At 36.7% G+C, this 24,738-nt stretch overlaps 1 protein-coding gene across 2 annotated transcripts in view; it reads right to left on the reverse strand.

The window, feature by feature from the left end:
* Vcan (versican) overlaps positions 1 to 24,738 on the reverse strand; it is a 99,413-nt gene that overhangs the window by 32,217 nt on the left and 42,458 nt on the right. For both annotated transcript variants that reach the window (XM_042690932.1, XM_042690931.1), the window contains 2 exons: positions 4,605 to 9,797; positions 626 to 739 (listed from right to left, as the gene is read on the reverse strand). In XM_042690932.1, the coding sequence (XP_042546866.1) occupies positions 626 to 739; positions 4,605 to 9,797 (5,307 nt within the window). The remainder of the gene's footprint in view (positions 1 to 625; positions 740 to 4,604; positions 9,798 to 24,738) is intronic.

Below are 24,738 nucleotides of genomic sequence, written 5' to 3' on the forward strand. Positions count from 1 at the left end.
AAAGGAAAACTAAATAACAACATAAGAATAAAAGAACTATTTTAGTGAAAAATCAGTTATGTTTCATGGAACCCAAACAGGAAAAAAGAACACAGGAACTCCATAACTTTTTGAGTAGAGACAGGTTAGACTGGAGGTTAAGAGTCAGAGAAGGACCTTTCCCATCCCACATCAGAGCAGAAAATTATCTCACCTCATCAGCTCTAAATTTCCTAATTTATATATTTAGTCCTACATTTTAAATAGAATTTTGTTTAGAAAATTATACCTAAATTTATCGTGTAATTAATATGTTGAGCTGAGGGACAGATTAGATGTTGTGGGTTTTTTTTTTCTGCTAACATCTACAACATTTTTATAGTTGTAAGCCTTATCTTCAGTAGTCCCCAAAATACATACCTGACTTCAGTAAATTTCACAAAATCTTGGTAGTATTAGCAGAATTCAATAAATATCTATTTCTATTTCCTGACTTAAAGAAATTACTTTCCAATCCTTACTTCACTTAACCTACACTGTGGGCACACAGGGGTTCCTCGGGGATCTAACCAATCTGACAATATAAAATTTCCCCCAGGGCAGTTTCTGGAAAAGAACTGCAGTGCCTGAGCCAACAGCATCTTACCAAGTTCACACTGGTCTCCACTGAATCCTGGCACACAAGTGCACACATAGGAAGTTTCAGTAGGGTAGCAGGTGCCCCCATTAAGGCACGGGTTTGTTTTGCACCGATCAGGTCCTACCACGTTCAGGAAAGCAAGAACAAACAATTAGGCTTATAACAAAGATTCTGATGCACTTTTAGCATAAAATGAAACTTATTGCTACCATAACAGAAGCATTACCCTAGCGGTTTGCATCTAAGAATTTAACATTAACTTTACTCTGGAGTGTTCCTTGTCATGATAACTAATTGTTACAAATTACATCTATTCAGTTCTAGGACTCAATCATGACTACTTTTAAGCAATATTTCATACGTATCTGGCAACAAATACATTCTACTGCAGATTTAGTTGGCATGATAATGGCAGTTGATTTTAGTCAAAAATGATTACACATATGTGCACAGTGAATGGAAAATGTTTTCTTTTAAACGAGGTTAGTTCATGTGAAATGGCTGGATACACAGAACATGCATTCTTTTAGAAGACTGGCTTGTTACCATCATTTGAATTATTATTGCCTTTTACCACTTAATGCTCAGAAACTGTCTTCCAAAGTGTGCACTGATGTCTCTTCTGCTACATTAACATGCCTTTTCCAAAAACACGTTCCAAATGTACTCCTTTAAACTATTCTTGAAGAGAAGCAATACATGGATTAAACTCTACTTTTAAAAGCAAACCCAATACAAAACCTTACCTAAAATGAATTTCCCAAATTTCATTATCATTTTCTTGTTAAAATATAAATAAAACCAACCTCCCAAGAGATCAATGTAAAGACCAAAACCATAAACTTGTGAAAACAAGCCATTTACAATGTATTTTTTAAACATCAATTTATATCATTTTAAGCACACGTTTTATTTTGTAATGTTGCTTGGGTATTTTCATAAAGAGTTGGTATTTATTCTTTGATTTTTTTTTCTGAATATCCTAATTCTCACAGTAGTCTACAATCCAAATGAAAGTCACATGCTTAATAAAACAATGGAGATAAAGAGATTATATATGGTATACAACCACATTTTCAAGAATTCTTAGTCCCCAAATCCTGAAATCATTAGATGTGAAGAAGAAGATATCTAACTTCTGATGAAACACTGGCTACAGAAGAAGGCTAAGCCATATCCACACAGGAAAGTCACTCATACTTTCTTAGTGTTAAGTCTGGACACCAGGTAGACCAGAGAGATACACATTTCAGTTTGGAATTGACATTAAAATTAAGTAAATTGAGCCGAGTGCAACAATTTCTCCTGAAATGACCACAATTTTTGAGGCACTTTCCCCTATATTTCCACAAATATTTAAAGCTTCTCTAAACAATTTTAGCTAACTATATTTAATAATATACTGCTTTGATGATGAGACTGAAATCAAGGCCATGTATCCATCTGTGAATATCAAAGTGACCCTGTGCTATTCCAACAGAGACACAAGACACCATGCTGACACCAGGAGACAGGACTGGGTAAGAAAGATAGCCTTTCTAGGAACCTGATTAGGAGAAAAGTTTAGATCTTCCTTCCATCTTCCTTCCTTCCTTCCTTCCTTCCTTCCTTCCTTCCTTCCTTCCTTCCTTCCTTCCTTCCTTCCTTCCTTTCTTCCTTCCTTCCTTTCCTCCTTCCTTTATTCCTTCCTTTCTTCCTTCGTTTCTTTCTTTTTCTTTTTTTGTTAAACAGTTTGTATTAGCTTCTAAAGTTGAATCTCCAACACATACCAGGCAATGCTCTATATGAGATGCTGTTTACTGAATTTAGCTTAAGTGGCAGTTCATTTTGTAATGAAGACACACTCTCTAATCCTTGGTAAAACATTGTGGCCTGGAAAATGTGTAAACATTCTCACTCATGTGTCAGAGTTAACTCACAATATGTAGGCAAAATTTGCCAATTGTTTCTATATCATATTGTCAACAACCTGAAGTTTATTTCAATTAAATTGCAAAATAATAAATGCTGGCCAAATTACTACGCTATCAGTTGTAGTATGAGTAGAATGATAGCAAAAAGATAAAATAAATTTTAAAAACTCATTGTCAAGCTGAGTGCTGGTGGCTCACGCCTGTAATCCTAGCTACTCAGGAGGCTGAGGTCTGAGGATCACAGTTCAAAGCCAGACAGGGCAGGAAAGTCCATGAAACTTTTATCTCTAATAAACCACCAGCAAACAGAAAGTGGCACTGTGGCTCACGTGGTAAAGCTCTAGCCTTTAACTGAAGAGCTGAGGGACAGCGCCCAGGACCAGAGTTCAGGCCCCACAACCAAAAAAGAAAACAAAAATAACTCATTGTTGTTTATTTCACAGAAAGCTCTAGGACATTTATTTAAAAATGTACTTTCTGACTGTTTTACTTTTCTGAAGTGCCAGATGAAGTACTAGTACCACAAAAATTATTCTAAAGAAAGCCATGACTTAAAACATGTTCAGTAAAACAAAGTATATACTTTCAACCAACATATCCCTTGAAGTACTGACATTTCTTTTCTTTTTCAAAGTAGAAACTAGTTGATAATAACTACTTGTAGAACGTACTGTCGTCTACATAAGTAACAACATTCTAGGAAAAGACTAGAAAAGCTGACTTCTCGACATTCTCAGACTGGATCGAGAAGAAAATAAGTTCTACTATGAAAACATTCTAAGACTCCTGGGTTACATATTATTAAGTATCAATTGTTATGTTTTATATTATATTTGAAAGCAGCAGAAAAGGACAATCGGAAGAGAGGGACTTCAGCATAGAGTTGCTCTGAGTTCAAATCCCACTTTGGCCAAGATGTGGCTGTATAATCTTAGAAAAGTAATTGACCCTCCTTTTATATATATTGACCCTCCTTTTATGCTAGTAATTATGCATTATAGACTTTTGGTGAAAATCAAATGAAATTGTCTTTTATGAAACAGTAGCAAATTCATGCTTGCTATATATTCAATGTATAAGCAGAACTCTCTAACAGACACAAATATACAATAAATACCCATTATAGCTAGGTACTATGTTTGAAAACATTATATGCACCATCTCAGGTAAGGAAATTACATTAGTGTGTGAAGTACAATTGGTGTTGCACTTGCTGTGAAATATTTATTAGAGCTAACTGCTATTCTCAGATGTTAAAGGCCGAACGGATTTTGATTAATCACATCCATCAATAAAAGAGATTTTCTTGTTTTTGTGTTTGTTTGCCCAGGAAAAAGAACATTTCTTCTCTTTCTAAGACAAAGTATAAACAGGGTGCTTGTGGCTCATGCCTATAACACTAGCTACTCAGGAGGCTGAGACCTTGAGGATTCATGGTTCAAATCTAGATCAGGCAGAAAAGTCTGAGATAGTCTTATTTTCAATTGACCAACAAATACTGGACTGACGTCATGGCTCAAATAGTAGTGTCAACTATGAGCAAGAAAGCTAAACAAGAGCTAAAGAGCCCAAATTCAAGTCCCAGTACCAGCACAACATAAATAAAATGAAATAAAGTACAAACTAAATACATAACTACAGAACATATTAAAAAGCACTACTCTAATTGTGTGTGAAAATACATTAGATTCTCTTTCCATTATTTCATTTTATCCATGTTGCAACGGTATGTTGTTCTAAAGTATAGAAAAGTACAAAGAAGGACGGCAACTACTTTGTACAGCTAACTACTTAAAGATAATAAAAAGGACATTTTTATTTTTAAAAAAAGAAAGATACAGGGTATATTTGAAAATCCCAGAAATACTCTATACTTACTGTCATTGTACATCATTATGAGTTTAATACAGTGGTCTGGAAGCTTTCGTACAAACAATATTTTCAAATCTCCAATGATTTATAATAAAAATAACACAGATATACACACACACCCATATATACATATATATAATGTCAGAACCAAAGGACGGATTCCTGTTTTGGAAACAAACTTGTCAACGTGGTGATCTTACCTGGTAAATAGACTGCTGTGCCTTCCACCGACTCTTCATTAATGCCAATCAGGAAATCAGTTTCCTTAGTTTCCAGAAGGGAAAATGGTGATGTTGCAAGCTCAGTATTTGAATCCACAGTGCTTATTGTTGCCTGATTGCTTGAATCAAGTATTCTTAATTCCACTTGCTTCTCTGATGCTGCCACTGTGGAACCCTGCCCTCTCATTAAAACTGCATGTGTTTCAGGGTATCTTTCCAAAGAAGGAGGGGTGGTGGGCCTCTCAGATGTCTGGGGGTGAGGCGTAGGCACCAACGAAGCCCTGAAAGTTGCAGAAGCAGAACTAAAGTGTGGCCACTGTGTAGCATCTTCTAACTTATTTTCACTGGCAGCTGTTGTAATGGTTTCAGCCTCAGGTGTTCTGCTACTGAGAAACACCTCAATACTTTCCCCAGAGAGGAGATAATTGCTTTTTCTTGTTGAATCATGGGAGGACTCTGTTTCTTCTTCAGCAGTTGATTCTGTGACTTCTGACAACCTGGGGTTGTCTTCTGAAAGCTCTATGTCAGGAGATACAAACGGAGTCTCTGTTCTATAAACGTCTTCTTCACTTGATGGCTTGACAGTTACTTGACTCTTTGTATGAGTTTCTTTAAAAGAATCATTGGGAGGCCTCTGAGATGATCCAGCTTCTGTAGCTGGTAGAGCACTTGGTTCAAGAATCTCTGGTTGTTCAGAGGCTCTGCTGCCTAAATTAACAGGGAATGGAGAGGGTGGCATCTGAGAAGGCAGACGCATAAATGCTGACACTGCAGAGGTTGTGTCAGTGTAATAGGAAGGGCTGGACACTCCCAGCCCATGAGATGCTTCTGTTAAACTCGGAGCCATGTGGTGGATACTAGTGATACTTACATAGGAAGTGGGGTCTATCAATGCCTCCTCATCTCCTGAAGAGTATTCTGGCTGAAAAGAAGAATCTACATGTTTCTTTTCTTCAAAGTTCTCCTGTGTCCTTTCCAAGTGCCCTATGGTTGATATTATCTCACTCTGGTCTGCAATAGCTTGACCATCAGACAAAGTGCTTGATTCAAATATGTCATCCAGAGGTATTGCTTTACTTTCTAGTTCTTTGATCTCTGGATTCGTTGTGGTAGACTTCCTAGGAATGGGCAGGGATGATGCTGTGGGAAGTAAAATATCTACATCTGTTTCTCTAGTAGGAACAGGAGTCCCAGCTGCAGAGTCAAAACCCCTGTGATCTAAGAGGTTTCTGTCTTCCAAAGTCATGGATTCACTGTACGTTGGCTGAGTATTCCTAGCCAAAAGAGTATCACCAAAACCTTCTGATGACTCCTTAGTTAAAGAAAGGTTATCAGCTGTCACCTTCTCTTGAACTTGACTGTTTTCTTCATTACTTCCATGTGGTCCTGATGGTACGTCTGGATCTATGTCTGTTTGCATTCCAAGGATATCTGTATATATAGGTTTAGTGTGATCGATGTCTATGATAGTGTTTTTGTCTGATGTTAGCTCAGGTAGAATTTCAAGGATGCTACTCTCAGTAACTGTCAGTATTAAATCCATATCCTCTTTGTCTAGATCTATAATAATATTTTCACTAGCTTTTCTTCTGTTCGGTTTTGAAGTAGAATCTTTTAGTGCCCCAAGATGATCTTGGAAACTACCTGCTCCGCCTTCTGTGGGCCTCTCATGTGGCACTGTAGTTGGCAACGTGCTAACCAGATTAGGTGAGGTTTCGTTTGCTTCTGGATGAAGAGGCAGCATTGCTGAGATGGTTGCATACACATCAGCATTCCCAGCTTCAGCACGTGGTGCCTCAGGATGCTTTTCCAGGAATCCATCAGAAGCAAATGGAGTGCTTCCTTGCTTGGTGGCCTCAGTTGTTTTAGAAGTGTGGAATAAATCAAAACTATTCATTTCTCCAGATCCTTCTCCAGAATTTTCATGAGACACGTCAGTTGGCATTGGTATTGACATAACAAATTCTTTGGCCATTTCAAGACCATACGTTCTAGGCAGAAAAACAGCAGAAGAAGTTGATGTTTCTTCAGTTTCTGAGGCTGAAGAATTCTTACTAGAAGTTTGTTCAGTTCTGGTTTGAGGTTGACTAGTCTGAATTTCTTCCTCCCATTTGATGGTCTGATTTTGAGGGTGATCGATGTCTCTGGAGAGAGGAAGAGGTGCTGTAGTGTGTCCTTCTGCTCCAATGTCACTTAATATTTCTATTAAGGTTGTGTCAGATACTGCCTCTGTACCTTCAGAGATGTTGTCTGTTTTGGAAATGAAAGTTCTAATTTCATTTGCCACACTTCCCATTCTCTCATAGTCTTCCATGTTACCACTTGAGATGCTTGTTGCTAAACTCACTGTGTGGGGATACGATGTGCTTATTATTTGTTCCATTTTAGTAAAATTCACTGACATTGTAGGTAGAGGAGGCAAAACTTCTTCTCCTGATCCCAATCCAGAGAATAAGAGATCAGTATCTGACTCTTTCATTGTTGGTCTCATACTGTCGGGAATGAGTTCTATTCTTCCATCCTTGTTAATTGATGAATCTGTTCTCACATTTTCAGTGGGTAGAAGTTCAGTCACTAAGACAGGAGTTAAGGAAGAGTCTGGCCTCTCAGTAGTTTCAGGGAGGGGAGTATATGACTCCAAGCCTTTTGGATCTGAATATGGAGTAGACATATGAAATGACGACATGCTTTCCTCCTCCATTTCTTTGTCATTGCTAAAAGTCTTCTTCAATGTTAGTATAGAATCATCTGTGGTTTGGAGTTCAGGATATATTTGTGTACCAAAAGTTGTATGTTCTGATACAAGAGAACTTTGGAAGAATTCAAAAGGCCTTTGTTCTTGGATTGTTCTGTCTGATACTGTTGTACTTCGAATTGCTTGGCTTACAGAACTGACTTCTGGCGTAGACCATAATGTAGATGGCTCTATTGTTTGAAGAAAGTCCTCTGCAATTCTGCCATCGGCCTTTACTTCTCCCTTTTCCGATGAGTCTGCAGTACTTTCAGCTTCTACTGTTGGTAAAATGGTGACTCTTTTATCAGTTTCATTCATGACACTCATTTCTTCCAATCCTTGATCAAGCAATGAAGAATCTGTATCAGAAAAGTTTTCTGCATCAGTGGGAATCACTGAGTTGGCAGAGCTTCTGCCAGGGACCAGTTGCTCACCTGAGCCCTCAGCTGAAGCTGCAAACTCTTCCCATGGGAAGGCTGAAGTGCTTACCATAGTGCTGCTGGGTTGTTCTGAGTTAGACAATACATGGCTATGGTCTGAAGTGGGTATTACAGATGGTGAAATCTGATCATTTGTAATTGATGCATACCCAGAACCTTCCATCATTGTTCTATCACTTGTAATAGGATAAGATACTGTTGAGTAGTCTCCAAAGTCACCACTGAAATCTTCTTCCCCAGGAGAGCCGGTGGAAAAGTCCCTCATTTCTGCCCTGGGAGTTGGTGCTCCTGCCACTTCTGCCATTGTTTTTTCCTTGGATGTTTGGTTTATAATTTCAGTAGCTTCTCTGTTCATGACTGTACTCAAAGCTAGTCCTGTTGGCTTAGAGGAGAATGAGGTTTCCACCTGGGGAGATAGAGTGGCAGCTGCTTCTCTTTGCGATTGAATTGCAGAGTCTAACTTTAATGAAAATGAGGAAACTGTCATGGATTCTGGGCTGGCAGCAGCTTCTCCTGAGCCCTGCTCCATAAAATGAGAGATAGGGCTACTTTGAAGAGTGGACAGCTCTTCCTGGACCCTCAACTGACTGCTACTGCTTGGTTCAAAGGGCTGTTCCCCCAAATTGATTGCCACATTCGCTTCTGTGAAGATAAGAGTCGAATTTTTCATGTCCTCCTCAAACTCTGTGGGGGTCATCAAAGAGCTTTCACTGGCCGTAGCTGACTCACTAGATGGAACTACACTGGCATTTTCTGATTCAAGGGGTAAGCCGAGTTCTTTTGCCTCATGTGTTGTTGAGTATATCTCAACTCTAGATTCTGTACCTGTAGCTCCCTCTCCCTCCTCCTTTTTCTTTTGTTTTCCTTCAAGGTACATGCTCATACCCCCGTCAGAAGTGTCTACTTCACTTAAAAATTGAGTAGGCACCACTTCAACTAAAGGTTGTTCTGAAACCGTATATATGGAAGTTTCAGGAACATCCAGAAGGCTCTCTGTGATCATTTTGTTGCTTGAATCTAAAGTAATCAGCGCATCTGTACTATTCATCTGTGACAAATCAGTTACTGTGGGAAATATTTTCTCTCTATCCTCTTCTACCTCCCCAGAGCCTTCTAGAATTGGGGCCAAAGAACTCCCTGAGAATTCTACAATTTGTCCAGTTGTCAGTTCCACCCAGCTTTCTAGGGTAGACAAGGAGCCTGGATTTCTTGGTTGGGTAACTGATCCTTCCTCTGACACATATGCTGGTACAGAGTTTGGAAGCATTCTGGGAGGGTACGTGATAGGACTATTTTCTGCCTCTTCACCTAATATTGTTTCTGTAGTCCTAGAAGGGACCATTTCCTGAGATACTTGTTCAATGGCCGCTTCTCCTGAAGTCTCCTCAGGAAACAGAGTTGCAGTTTCACCAGGTGTCAGGTTTTCAAGGTTAAAACCTCTCTTCGTGGTGGACTCGGCCCTCTCTACGTCTTTTCCCTCAAGGACTGGGACTGTGGGGAAAATATCTGGCTCACCACTTGAAAACTGCTCCGTTGATTCAGGATAAGTCTCAGGTTTCCAGGTCATTTCCAGAAATTCAGTGGTTTCTTGAGATTCATTTGGTTGGCCTCTGTTAGAGAGTTCTGTTTCTGTCATTTCATACCGGTGGCTATCACTTTCAGAGCTGTCTGAGAAATTTTGAGAAGGAGCAACACTTTCAAACTGGCCACGCCTGGCTTCTGCAGCTTCTGGGTCCCTGGGCACCGTGGTGACGAGTTGCTTGCCATTTATGTACTGCACGGATGGGGTGGTGGTCACTTCAGTGCCATTTGTACAGTCGTCATCTTCCTCTTCATTTTCTTCACTGTGATAGATATCTATGTCTATGACACTGGGTAATTCAGTTAAAATTTCAGCAATTAGATCGTGCACTGGATCTGTTTCTTCACTACAAGGTTCATCTTCTTTAGATTCTGTATCTATTGGATGACCCATTACACTCAAATCACTCATTCGACCTGAAAAAAACAAAGTTTTCACAATACTTAAAAGGAAGATTTGGCAGTGCGTGAACAGAAGAAATCGCTAGCAAGGCTGATCACATTCATACACACACACACACACACACACACACACACACACACACACACACACACACACACTCACACATAGAAAACAATTCAGTTTTGTTTTCACAGTTAGTAAAATCACCCTTCTCCACACAGGTTTCCATCTTCAAATTTGCTGTTCTAAATTTACAACAAGAAAACAAATCCCATTTTCAGAATATGGAAACAAATTGTCAAAACTCTTCAATATGTTTGACAAAACAATAAAGTCCTTAACATGAAGCAATTACATATACACAGTAATCATGAAACACAGCAACTGATTTTTCTGTGAACTATGAAAAACATTAAAAATGAAAAACATTTCATCTGACCATATACATAAAGTAATTGATTGCTGTTCTAGAGGACGCATAGGTTCCCTCTGTTCCATATGGAAATGAGAAGAGATTCCTTCTGACATCTTCTAAATCTGCTTGAAAGACTATTTGTAGAAAAACAAAAGAAATAATTACTTATAGCTCATTCACCCTGCAGTGGTTGTGTCTAGCTAACTCATCATTGAAGGTAGAATTCAGACAAATCCCATACACAAGGTCAAGAAATGCTGAAGGGGTGGGGTCTGGGGAAGGACCCTTCCACACTGACTCCTTCATCCTCTGTGGGATGTGACCTGACGAGACTGAGTTTAGTTCTTGTTATGAAGATTTTTCTCCAAAGGAAGTTCAGAAGTCACATCTAAATATTTTGGCTCGCACACCTCAGATAATACATATTAGAAAAGTATTCCCTGTATTCCAAATTGTCACATGACACCAACTAGACTCATTGTCTTTCCCCCCACCAGCCATGTACCAGTAAGCCCATTGCTCTGGTTCTAGGAAGCAAAGAATTCTGAGGCGTTTTCCCTCATCAGAGAGGCTTTTAACTGTTCTAGGAGAGGATCCTCCTACTAAAGCTGTTCTAAAGCCAGTGAAAGCTCAGTGAAAAAAGGTGACTGTGGGTGCCCTGAGCCTCTATAAAGGCAAAACTTCCAGAGGAACACAACTGCAAAAGGCATTTTCAGTTTAGCCTATGTCCTGCTAAATGCTGAGGCTGAACTTGAGGCATATACAGGAAGAACAAATAAGGATAGCACCAACTCCCCACCCCCTACCCCCCAGAATCAATCAGGAAGAAACCAATTGTTTCCCTTGAATGGCTCCCACTCAAAGAAGCTCTCCCATCCATGTCTGCTGTTAAATACGAAATGATAATCCACCTGAGAATGCCGCGGGAACACAATCTTGTATTGTAGTCTATTAGGCATCAATATAAATATACATGTTATACGAACTACCAATACAGATCCTGTGGAAGTTTATTAATTTTCTAACTTAAAAAACCAAAGACCACAGACTTTCATGTAACCAGAAGAAATACACAGGTCTAGGCATAGAGGTGCATATGCATAATTATAGCTACTGTAGAGGTAGAGACAAGATCACAATCCAAAAGTAGTCCAGGAAAAAAAACACAAGAGGCTGGGCTGGGAAGGTGGCTCAGTGGTAGAGCACTTGCCTTGCATGCATGAGGCCCTGGGTTCGATTCCCCAGCACCACATAAGCAAAAAGAAAAAAAGCCAGAAGTGGCGCTGTGGCTCAAGTGGTAGAGCGCTAGCCTTGAGCTGAAGAGCTGAGGGACAGCGCCCAGGCCCAGAGTTCAGGCCCCACAACCAGACCCCCCCCCCCCAAAAAAACAAAAAAACACAAGAGTCTATCTAAAAACAGGCTAAAAACTAAAAGGCTGGAGCACAAGACCGTAAGTTAAATTTCCAGTGCCATCCTAGCACATACGCATAATTTCATTTTATCTTTAATTCTAATAAAAAATAAAGTACAACTCAGAAAAACAAAGAACTCTTATATGTATCCCATCACATTTTCACTAATTTATCTCACTAAAACACTACTCATGTAAATCTGACATTCTACACCTAACAATAATTCCTTCCATCTTAAAATTTCATTCTTTTTTTTTGGGGGGGGGGTCCGGTCGTGGGGCCTGAACTCTGGGCCTGGGCGCTGTCCCTCAGCTCTTCAGCTTCAAGGCTAGCACTCTACCACTTGAACCACAATGCCACTTCCGGCTTTTTGCTTTTTGCTTATTGGTGCTGAGGAATTGAACCCAAGGCCTCAGGCATGCAAGGCAAGTGCTCTACCACTGAGTCACCTTCCCAGCCCTTAAAATTTCATTCTTTACATATGATTTGTTACATTTCCACAACAGTCTACCCCATACCCTCAGCTTTTCAATTAAATTCAGGCACATAGTTACTGTATTTAAATGAATGAAGTCTGTCAAACAGAGCAGTGAGATCATTGCCTAAATGCTATATCATAAAAACATAATGGAATGAATATAAGGTATTTCTGCCACAGATATAGCAGTGGTTTCTAATTGCCAAGTTCAAGAAAATAATTATATGTTTTTTTAACAAAATTATAATTGAAAAGAATAAATTTGTCAATAGTCTACGGAACTTGTTACTCTGATCCTGTGGTGTCTGCCATATATATGTTTTGAAGAGGACACAAACAAAATCTTCAGATAATGACATCACAATACAGTTTGAGTAAGCCTTGTACTATAAAGAAAATGCTTAAATATTTGCAAGAATAAATTTAAATTCCATTTTCATGGATTATTCTCTCGAAATACCAATGAGCAACCATTGTGTCAAATAGTATGATCATTATCAATACTATTTGAATATAGTTGAATAAAACCAGTTATAATAATATAAAATCAGTCATAACTATTTTGTACTACTTCGTGGTATGTAAGTGGAGTTTCACAAATGTACTTAACTAGAACTGCACATATTCTCATTTTACATGCAACTCTTTTATGTTGTGTCACTTAACATGTAAAACTGGAGTTCATTAAGAAGTTTTGCAACAAAAACTCAACTGTTAGATGCACTATTTTTAATTTCCTAATCAAAATAAATATCACTGCAATGTAACCATAGTAGATACATAAACTTTGTATACATTTTACAAACTCAATTCTACCTCTACTGGATTTTGTCTAGAAAACTAAACTCACTACCACCATATTGCCTTGTTCTCAGTATTATCACCCCAGGAATAAATGTTTGCACAAAATTTACTAAGAATCTTATCATATATCAGATCTACAGATGGCAATGCTTTCTCAACATTATAGTACCTCAAGTGTGTTTTCTAATATTCTCTGTCCACAAAATAAATATTTTGGTATTAAGTTAGAGAAATAGACTGAGTACATTATTTTCTCACTCTTTCAAGAAGAAACGTGTTGAGTGTATGTATTGCAAATCATCCATAATTAACTTTTAGGTTAGAATTAGTTATTCACCTCACTCCCAAGTGTTGAATCTGACTTCCTTTCTGAATAGTAGAAAACAAGAATATAGCAATCAATTCCATTCTGTTTTTCATTTTGCCATAATGACTCAAAGAACAGTTAGCACTGTTAGTAATAAAGAGTGATTGAGAATAAAATCTATAAATAACAATATGCACATTTGACAAATACTAGTTTTGACAAATTTTATTGTCTATTTGAGGCTTATAATAGGATAGTAAGGTGGTTATCACAGGAAGCCACACAAATATCTATGATTGTATGTGGATGTGATTAGATTTCTGTAAAAAGAGTAGCTAAATTCTATTTAACAAAAATAAACCCTAGTGCAAATATGCCAACTATCATCCTCATGTTATACAGCATATCTCTAGAAAAATGTTGTATTGTAAGAGACTTAACAAAACAAAAATGCAAAATGAGAGTAAAAACATTTTTTGCTCCTTTCTTCTAAAAGGAAAATTCTCACAATTAGTCCAGTAAAACTCATTGTTTATATTGTCTCAAGTTTCAAATGTTCTCATAGGGTTTCTCAATATTAGTTGAAGGTGAGATATGTGGTAATTACTTGGGATTTTTAAGTCACTATTTTTTTTTTTTTTTGCCAACAGACTCTCTACCTTTGCATCTCTATCTTATTCTGCTAGCATATCTAGTTTTTTTTTTTTTTCCTTTACACTTAACATTTCATGGCAAGAGGAGGCAGGGTATAAAATCTATTAATTGTATATTTAGGTCAGTAAATTCTTTCTCAAATTCCCATCAATAATCTCTTACAGATCACCAAATCCTGGTTGGTCCTTTTTGTTCATTCATCCTCTGAAATTATCTTTCCATCTTCCTTTCCTGTAACCACCCCCACCAACCACACATATTATTAAAGAATTATAATAGCTGTAATTATTGTAAACCAGAAAAGCTTCTTTGTAATATATGGTCAGAATGACACCTGCGCTATTGTGAAAATTATGTCTCATTCCAAAATGGCAATCTGCTCTATTTCAGAGTAACAGAGCAAGTGAACAGACCTATTGACATTCCAAGCTCTTAGATGAACAAGTCCTTATAAAAGAGTGCTCTATTTTAAAATTTCACTCTAAGGATAATATAACTTTTATTTGGTTTCAAGAGTCAAACCACAGAACTCTATAGAGCACATGTATAATCTTTTCTGTTTATATAAATATATTTTAACAGCTTGACTTGAATATACTACTACTATAGTTAATAGGGGTTTTTTAATGGCATTTCACACAAAGCTTTATTGCTAGCTGACCTCAAACTATTCACAACTATTTTTAAGTACTTCATGGCTGAGTTTTGTAGACATAGCACAAGTCTCCCACTCATACTCTTACTAGACACAAAACACAGTTGCTCTGATGCATAGGACACTAGTTAAAATTCACATTCTCCTGGGGGAACTTTACAGTTTGAATTAAAGAGCTTTTAATTTTAATTAAATGTAAATTATACCACTCCACTAACATAGATAGATAGATAGATAGATAGATAGATAGATAGATAGATAGATAGATAGATAGATAGATAGATGGATAGATCATATGTTTTGTTTAAAGGAATTTGTTTTAGTGTGTGACAAAAAAAGACCTTATTTCAAAAATATAAGAGATAGTCATACTCCAGTGCTTGGGAAATATTTGCAGAATTTAAAGAGAGAAAGTATGCAATTCTTTCTGAAGTCTGAATTATCAGACACACAGATTCAATAACCAGACAGAAACAAAAGTTTCCCTTTCATTCACCTTTCACATTCTTGAGAACTATCTAACGTCTTAGTAAACAAAGAAAACCAACTTACATGAATTTTAGACAGACTCAAAATCTTGAATGCTCACAATTTTCTAATTTGGGGGCTACTAACGAAGTGTGATAGTACAGGCGGGCACCCTAAACCCAGCTTGCAGGCAGGAGCAAGAGGATTTCCCAGGCCAAGCCTGAGCAACAAAGCAAGACCCTGCCTCAGACAGACAGACAGACAGACACACACACACACACACACACACGCGCGCGCGCGCACACGCACGCACACATGCACGTAAATATATAAATAAAAATAAAAATTAGCACCATAGAGTAGTACCAACTCAGTATATGTTGCTGTAAAAAAATAATGACTTCATAATCAAAATACAAACTCATACCCCAATTTTTTTTAAATGTTTCTATATCCTTATTTACTTTAAGGTTGAACATCATGTGATATTTATACCAATATATGACCTTCCCAGAGACAAAAGAGGGAGATCAATTCTGAATTATATGACCCATATTTTCCTGCTAGCTCTGCCAGCCTTTATCCATGTGGACTACCAGGCAAGTATGCTATCTTATACTGACAGCCTTCATGTAGAGATCAAGGAGCTCATATTTCTCAACTAAGAATGCATATAAGAATGCATATATATGTATATAAACAATGAGAGTTTTAAATAGTCTCACATGTTAAAAGGTGGAGTGTTACTGAGATAATAAATGAAAAACATATTTTCTTTAACTTCAGACAAGCTTCCAATAATGCTGTATCTAAACAATGTGTTTAGATACAGTCATCTTAGCCTAAGTATACACTATCTTCTTGCTTATAGAAAAGGCTTAGGGGGTTTTATAACTTCCAAGAGTGGAAGGATTTGCTAGAGAGCATATTTAAGTAATTAGAGGACTTTCAGGCGACTGTTGATAAAAAAAAAAAAAAAAAAAGTGAAAGAAGCAGCTGTATGAAAAAAAATAATTTCGGTTTATAAAAGTTTCCTTTGAACCGGGCACTGGTGGCTCATGTCTGTAATCCTAGCTACTCAGGAGGTTGAGATCTGAGGATCACGGTTCAAAGGCAGCCCGGGCAGGAAAGTCCATGAGACTCTTATCTCCAATAAACTACTAGAAAGGCGGAAGTGGCACTGTGGCTCAAGTGGTAGAGCGCTCTCCTTGAGCTGAAGAGTGCAGGGACAGCACCAAGGTCCAGAGTTCAAGCCCCACAACCGACAAAAAAAAGTTTCCTTGGAAAAGATTAAAAATAGAGCAAATAAAACCCAACTATAAGTCTCTCCTTTTATTACAGCTTTCACTTTAGTACTATAACATTGTGCATTGTCCAAGCATTTGGTACACAGAGAGAGAAAGAGGGGGAAGGGAGACTTTGGTTAGAAGAATGAAGAATAATTAAAATCTTTTATTTATTTATTGTTATTTTATTTTATTTTATTGTCAGTAGTAGGGCTTGAACTTTGGGTCTGGGTGTTGTCCCTCAGCTTTTCAGCTCAAGACGAGCACTCAACCACTTGAACTACAGTACACTTCCAATTTTCTGGTGGTTTATTAAGATAGGAGTCTCACAGTCTTTCCTGCCGGTGCTGGCTTTGAACCGTGATCCTCGGATCTCAGCCTCCTGAGTAGCTAGGATTGCAGGTGTGAGCTATCGGCTCCCGGCCTTTAAAAATCTTTTAAAGTAGCACAAATATTTCTTACAAACAAGTATACAGTTAGTTCCTTTTAGTCCCTTATATTATCTCATCTTTGGCATTAGAGAAACATTAAATTGTGTTTCAGAACCTCTATGTATGAAAATATGAAGTCTTGTATTATACCCAGATTTTTTACACTCATGTGTAATCATAAGCACTAAGTACTTTGGCATGCTTTGAATGACTTCAGAGTCACTTTAAACTATTGTATTCCTCATATCTCAGGGAATTGTTAACTTACTTTAGCAAGATGCTTTCAAGGTTTTAATTTTTCTAAGATGAAAAGGAGAAAAATACATGTGATCATTTATATGTCTAGGAATACACTACCTTATAGTAGAAGTACCACTTTTATTATTAAAATCTTACCTTGACTATCTGCAAATTGAATTTCTGTGCTCATCTTTTCATGCCTACTCCCACAACATGGGTAATATAGTCTCTTGATCAAGTAATTTTCCTGGTTTAATCTCCTGTTTAACTTTAAATAATTTATAGGGAAATACTGTATATAGTCCTCTGATCATTTACAAGTAATTAGAAGGTTCACCATATTGTTTTTCTTCAAAGGATTAAATCTTTCACTAAAAATAATTACACACTCTTCCTGCCAATAGACATGCTTCACTCTTGATTCATACTTTAAAAAGAACTGGAAATCCCTCCTAGATCAAGATACACTGTACACATAAACTGCTTTATTGAAAGGCAAAAATATTGGATAGATAACCTAAAATTAAGATATGAAAGGGAAGAAGAGGTGGGTTGGGAGCAGTGGGCAAGAATGTTGAAAAGAATGATAGTGATCAAGGTACACAGTATTCATAAACTGCTTTGGTGAATGCTAACTCCTTTGTACAACAACTTAAAGATAAAAATATTCAAAAGTGCAATAAAATGTAATGCCCGAGTACAAAAGATTATATTTCCTCTAAAATCAATGACATTGTGAAAATTAAAAATACTTTATGCAAATGAAGAAAATACCCCAGTTTTCACCAAAGGACATCATTATCATACCCCACCAAGAAATCTTGGAACTTTTCTGCAAGTGAAATAATTTCATAACAGCTATTTTTTATAACTGGTCTCATTGAGAAACAATGCCATAAATTTGCTAAACTGACAAAATTAGGCAATGTCTTTTTAAAAACATAAAAATTACAGCTTTACTTAATTAAAATGAAAACTCAAAAACTCCAAAACCATTTTCTCCCTTTTCTCTTAACCTATTTGTCCTTTCACCCCTGCTGACCTCTCCCCTTAGTTTGCCTTTTCCTTCAAAATGCTCTGAATATTATCTAGATTTGTGCACATGTCTTTCTATTCATTTCACCAATGAAACATCGAGGAGCAGTTCAAAGAAAGAAGAATGTAATCCTGTGTAGAGACATGGAGGTTTCCTTGACAACAACAAAAACACAGCGGGGAATGTCCATGCATTCTATGAATATGCTTGACGAGGCTAGGGCCTCATAACTGGAGACATTTATAAAGAATTTGGGGGAAGAGATTTTTTTGTGAAAAGAATCAAAAGACTTCAGTTGGTAGTTGTCAAATCATAAGTCCAATCTTCACATGTGAAAAAGAGCAGAAAGCTAATAGGTTCCGTTCTCAGGTCTTACAATAGACTCAATACAATACTTAAACTTGGAGTGAGAGTTGTGCATTCTTCAGCTAGGCATTCAAAATGCATCATGCTAAATTAACATGAACCATGGAGGAATCATTTTAATATGTTCATGCAACAATTTCAATATGTTCATTTATCATGCAACCACCAAGGTAGTTATATTTGGCCTCTATAAATTGAATTTTATGATTTTTACCTACTTAAACATGATACAAATTTCTTATATCTAGAAATTTGTCAAAAATAATTCTTATCGTTGAAAGATTATTACTAAGTAGTTCCCATATGCCAAGTGCTATGTTTGGTACTTGAGTCACATAGAATACATTAAATGTGTCACATGCTTAGCACAGCAATTGACATATGGAAAGCACCCAAGCACAGCCTTTCTTCACAGAATGTTGTAAGGTTTCAATATCATTCCATAATCTTAATGTTGTAACCATGGAGATTTAGTAATGTATTCAACAGTAAACAAACAAAAAATAATAATGCTGCCGGGCACTGGTGGCTCACGCCTGTAATCCTAGCTACTCAGGAGGCTGATATCTGAGGATCATAGTTCAAAGCCAGGCCAGGCAGAAAAGTCCCTCACACTCTTATCGCCAATAAACCACCTGAAAGCTGGAAGTGGTGCTGTGGCTCAAATGGTAGAACACTTGCTTTGAGCTGAAGCGCTCAGGACAGTGCCTAGGCCCAGAGTTCAAGCCCCACAATTGACCAAATAATACTGATAATAATGCTGACAATGACTTCAATATATGTGAATATACACACACAAGCCAAGTGCTAGTGGCTCATACCTGTAATCCTAGCTACTAGAGTTGCTGAGATCTGAGGATTACGGTTCAAAGCCAGCCCAGGCAGAAAAATCCCCTTGCGACTCTTACCACCAATAAACTACTCAAAAAAGCTGGAAGTGGCACTGTGGCTCAAGTACTAAAGCACTAGCCTAGAGTACAAAGAGGCTCAGGAACAGCACCCAGATCCTGAGTTCAAGCCCCAGGAGTGGCAAAACAAGCAAACAACAACAAAAAATATATGTAGGTCTACTCTTGCACACACACACACACACACACACACACACACACACACACACACACACATATAATATGAATATACATTCATAAATCTTGTTTTGTTTCTTCTATGATTTGAAGAAAGAGTACAGCTCAAAGTTAACAGGATATTCTGTATAAGAATAACCATTGGGGCTGGGAAGGTGGCTCAGTGGTAGAGCGCTTGCCTTGCAGGCCTGAGGACCTGGGTTTGATTCCTCAGCACCACATAAACAGAAAAAGCCGGAAGTGGCGCTGTGGCTCAAGTGGTAGAGCACTAGCCTTGAGCTGAAGAGCTGAGGGACAGCACCCAGGCCCAGAGTTCAGGCCCCACAACCGGACCAAAAAAAAAAAAAAAAAAAACCATTGTATTCATCTTCTAAATTTTAAAATCCTGACAAATTTAAGAAACTTTTAGGTTCACAATGCAGACAAGCAAAAAGAAAGCCAGATTCCAGATTTCCCAATTTAGAGGTCCTGCTCTGTCCTCTTCATGACTCCACTTCCATTAAGAGGTTATAAACCTTTGGGTATGTAAGCACTCATAACTTTGGAAGTCTATAATTCTAAGCTGCAATATTGTTTGGCAATATCTTTTGCAAAGTCAAACACACGTCTGAAAAAGATGCTATCATTTTAAGAATGTAAGAATTGTTGCAGTATTATAAAAAAGTGAGAATATTTCTTCCTAAGGAACTTGACTGCATACCTCTGTTTTCTGCAAGTAGAGTTCTGGGTAAATTCTCAGAATTGAGCTTCTGAGGTAAGCATGTCTTCTCTGCTATCACAGCCTAATTTAGAAAAATAGTTATCTATCCTTGGAGTTCTTTAGGCCCACTGGGCCTAGGTTGGGAAGTAATAGGTTTGTTTTTAAGTTACCCTTCCAACAAGGATGGGTTTAAGTCTCTTCCTTCTTGCAAAATATTCTTTCACTTCCTCCTTTCATTGATTCCTTACTTTGCTGACACAGTCTGTAATTCATTCTGCCTTATCACATTACCTAATGTGTAATTATATGTTTCTGTATGACAATTATATTTGATTAGGTTAAGACTAGCTCTATTATATGTATTTCAAAGCTTCAGAGCAGAGCCTATGGTTTATATTTCTTTTTCTCCCTCCTTAAACCAAATCACTGGGCATGTTATAGCTTTACCTGAAGCTAATTCTTGATTGACTATACTCTGATTAGAGATGATATGTTCATCTCTCTCAAGATAGATGTAAATAGTTATTAAATGGTATTTGTCTTTGGATAATATCCCTAACTCCGTGGTGGTTTTGGTAATGGTGAAGTTGTAATTGCAAGTGTCAATTTTAGAATGCACTCGTGTGATTTAGGAAGAAAATAAGAATCCACGAAACACCTCTTTTGTTGCTAAACCTCAACTTCCAAAGAAAACACTTCAAATTGTTTGATTACAAGGTCATTGGGCTAACAAAACATTCCAGATTGTATGATCTTTCAGAAATTAAAGGCTAGGGTGTTCCTATTTTCATGGAGAATGGCTTTACTGAAAAATTGTTCCAAAGAGGAACAAGCTACTGATTATATGACCAATAAAATCAGATCCAGAGCGCTTTTGTCATCTGTACTCCTTAATTGTCTCACAATTTATCTCTGAGGTTCAGTGAGAACATAGAAAAAAAGTAGTGTGAGAATACAGAGCTAGAAATGTGAACTTGATGATACTTTAGTTCTATACATACATGTGACACTTGGAAATGCACCTATACACTCACTAGTAGCACATGGATATCAATAAGATTGAAACTGCATTTCCTTAATTGGATTTGTTCAATACCCTATAGAACGCTATCTAAAAATAAATGGGTAACATTACAGTGAAAGGTATTGATAACAACCCAATTTTAAAACTCAATATATTCAAGTGTTTTTAAAATTACCTAGATGATACAATCTCTTTTTCAGTTGTGGGTCTAAAACTGCATTATTATTCATTATTCTAGAAACTACTACAGGAGATTAAGAGTGATGTTCCCAGAAAGTGGGGTTTACAAGCAACTCCCCCTGTATTATCAAACACAGCTTCCCTTGCAGGATACAGAGGTTTTTAGTACGATGTTGTTCAAATAATAGAATCTGATCCAATATTTTTTAATCTCAAAGTAACTTTCCTATTTAATTATACTAGGGGAAGAACAAAGTAGGGGGTAACAATGCTCAATAAGAAATGTACTCATTATCTTACTCGTGTAACTGTAACTCCTCTCTACAGTGTCTGTACAATAAAAATTATGAAAAAAAGAAATGAACTCATTACTGGACTTAGGTAGCTATAATCCCTCTGTTCACCTTTAGGATAAAAATTTTAAAAATTATCTGAAATTCTATAAAATGTTATTTTAAAAATTAGATTATGAACATTAGTGAATCCAACAATGACTGTGATTAGACTGTGATTATAAAAACTGGTATATGCAGCCAGGCACTAGTGGGTCACACCTGTAATCAAAACTACTCTGGAAGCTAAGATCTGAGGATCAAGATCCAAAGCCAGCCCCAGATCTAAAGTCCTTGAGACTCTTATTTCAAATTAACCAGGGAAATGACAAAAGTAGAGAGCTAAGGTTCAAGTAATAGAGCTCTAGCCTTGAGCAAAATAGCCTGGGGACAGTAATCAGGCACCAAAAAAATAAAAATAAAAAAACAAAGAAAAACCTAAACCCACTGGTATTTCTCAGATATTTGTCTCTTTCAGAAACAAGGTCTCTTACTCTTTACCTTCTCCCTAACACTATGATACTAAGAAAATAAATCTTTGGCCAGATATATTTTTTTCTCAAAGTATAAAAAAGTAGAAAAAACTAATGAGATGGAAGTTATTTCTGAATTATGTGAACAATTAGATAAAATAATTCTCCATAAGGAAACAAAGCAAAAAATTCTAATTTAAGGGATCAAACATCATCCTTCTTGAAATCTAATTAGCCTGTAACAGCATTAAGTCGAATTTTTTCATTAGGTTAATCTACATATCGTTTAGTTCAATATTGCCTTTATACTTGTCTTATACTTAGATGGATAGATTCCAAATTTTATATTTAAAAAATCTAAAAGAATCTAACAAGTCATCTAACAGGCCTGACCTGGCAGCTCATATGAACTTGTAAATGTGAAAAATAAGAAGCTATATAAAGATTATTACTATGAGCATTTGCATGATGTTGGTATTTGATAACTATGTATTTTCAAATACTTCTTTGACTTGAAGATGCTAACACATCCAATTTTGAAAACATAAACAGTTCTATTTATTAATTCAGACCATTTGAGATGATTAAGTTGTAGTGCTCTTAAAAAAAAAAATCTAGAACTGGAGAAACTCTTCCTATGCCTTCAAACCCTGTAGCCTTTACACATTTTCACAAAGAAACCCTTTCAATCATCTTTTGAAATGCAGGTGTGCAAATTACTCTTGAAATAGACAGGAGTCAAGTTTTCAGGATCCCCTAAACCATTGTTAATCACACCCTGTAGCATTTTTCAGCTCATAAAATTTTTATGAGCTGAAAAATTCCTTCAGGTTTTTTAACTGCTAACTACAGTTGCCCTCTAGCAACAGAACTTTAAACTGCTATTAAGATTCGTTTGAGCAAATATAACATAAGCATGTCATGGGTAGCATGTTTTGCTTAATAGTATTTTGAAGAGAAAAAAGAAATAGGGAGTTATATGACTTGCTGAGCATAGCAAAAATTATGAATGCCTTGGTTAAGCATAGCATGGAGTGGCTTGTTTGCTTATTTGAATACGCAATGTACATAGTAAAGACCAATTGTAATGTAGTGAATAGATTCACACAAGGTCACTCATGCACCAAAGATTGTCTACTCTGACAACATAAAAAGATCAGTTTTTCCAAGAACACATACATTTTTCCTTACTCATAATATACACCTGCCTTACAACTCATTACTGAACATCTGCTTTAAAATTTTTTTCTTCCTAAAGTTTAAGATGTTAGAAAATTAAATTTCTCTGGGAAAACAAATAGGAGCAGTGTAAGTGAGCAGCTGGCTGGAGTAAACCTCATTGTCTTCTGAAGACAATCTATAAGATTGCTAATCTTAAGGAGAAAAGTATTTAGAGAGAACAAGAAATCCCAAGATGATAATTAGACATCTCCATATTTGCATTCCTTCCCCACTGGAATTCTGCCTGATGGAGTGAATAAGTATTCCATATAATTTTCTGTGTAAGTATTATCAACACATAATAAAACTAGCTTGGGAGCAAGCAAAGCACGGACCCATCTGTTAAATGTGAAAAAATGAAAACACCAACTTTCCCAATTTTAGTGCCATTACATTCACAACTTGCATACAAACATCTACTTTTTTATCAATTGATTCAATATTAGGTTGCTCAGATCTTCCCTTGTGCAACCAATTATAACTTAGTTTTGTTGAGGTGTTTTTCCTTTCCTGATGACTTCTATCTCTTCTAGGAATATCAAGTTTTATTTTTTCTATTGTATTTTAATAATCCTAACCTTAACCCAGTTTCCCATTTATAAAAGTTGTTACAATCAGAATATTTTACTATTTTATATTATTGGATTTCTTCTTAGTATATATGTATACTAATGTGTATATACACACATAACTGACTGATATATATTGAGAAAAAGACACTATATATTTAAAGTATTTTCAAAATTATCAAATTAAGTTGTGCTAGTAATTTACTTCCTTACATATTAATGTGCTTTCTCTCCCACTGTTACTTTTTTCTGTCATTTAAAAAAATTCTGATAACAGCAACACCCACTCCTATATCTTGTCATATCCTCCATTTTCCTTCCACAGTTTTGGAAAATGGAAAGACATATAGAAGAGTAGAATGCTACCATTTCCATGAAACAGCTCACTAAGAAATCATGCTTCAATCCTAGTCACCTTAAAGTACACCAGGAAATAAAGATTTGCTTTGATTCTCACAGATATGTTCTCTCATATGCTATTAACTGCCACACACAAACTTTTACACTAGGAAAATTCAGGATAGCAGGAGCTTATAAAAGCCATGAAGTATCCATCAACAACACTGGATGCCATCTGGCTTGACAATGAAGCTGCCTGGTTGTTTTTAACACATGCAATCCTGATTGTTCTAATTAAGGATGATATCAATCTTCAGACAATGACTCCTTCCCTATAGAGTGTACATATTCCAAGTGTAAGAGTAATCTTGCTAAAAGTAATCTTGCAGACTGTCTTTTCAGCGCCATGACAAGGAAAAGTAAGTATTTCTGATTTTTATATTAAAATTAGAATAGGGCATCCTACTGAAATCAGTGATC

Source organism: Dipodomys spectabilis, unplaced genomic scaffold, assembly GCF_019054845.1.
Source record: "Dipodomys spectabilis isolate Male_0828 unplaced genomic scaffold, ASM1905484v1 ptg000140l, whole genome shotgun sequence".
Taxonomy (NCBI): Eukaryota; Metazoa; Chordata; class Mammalia; order Rodentia; family Heteromyidae; genus Dipodomys; species Dipodomys spectabilis.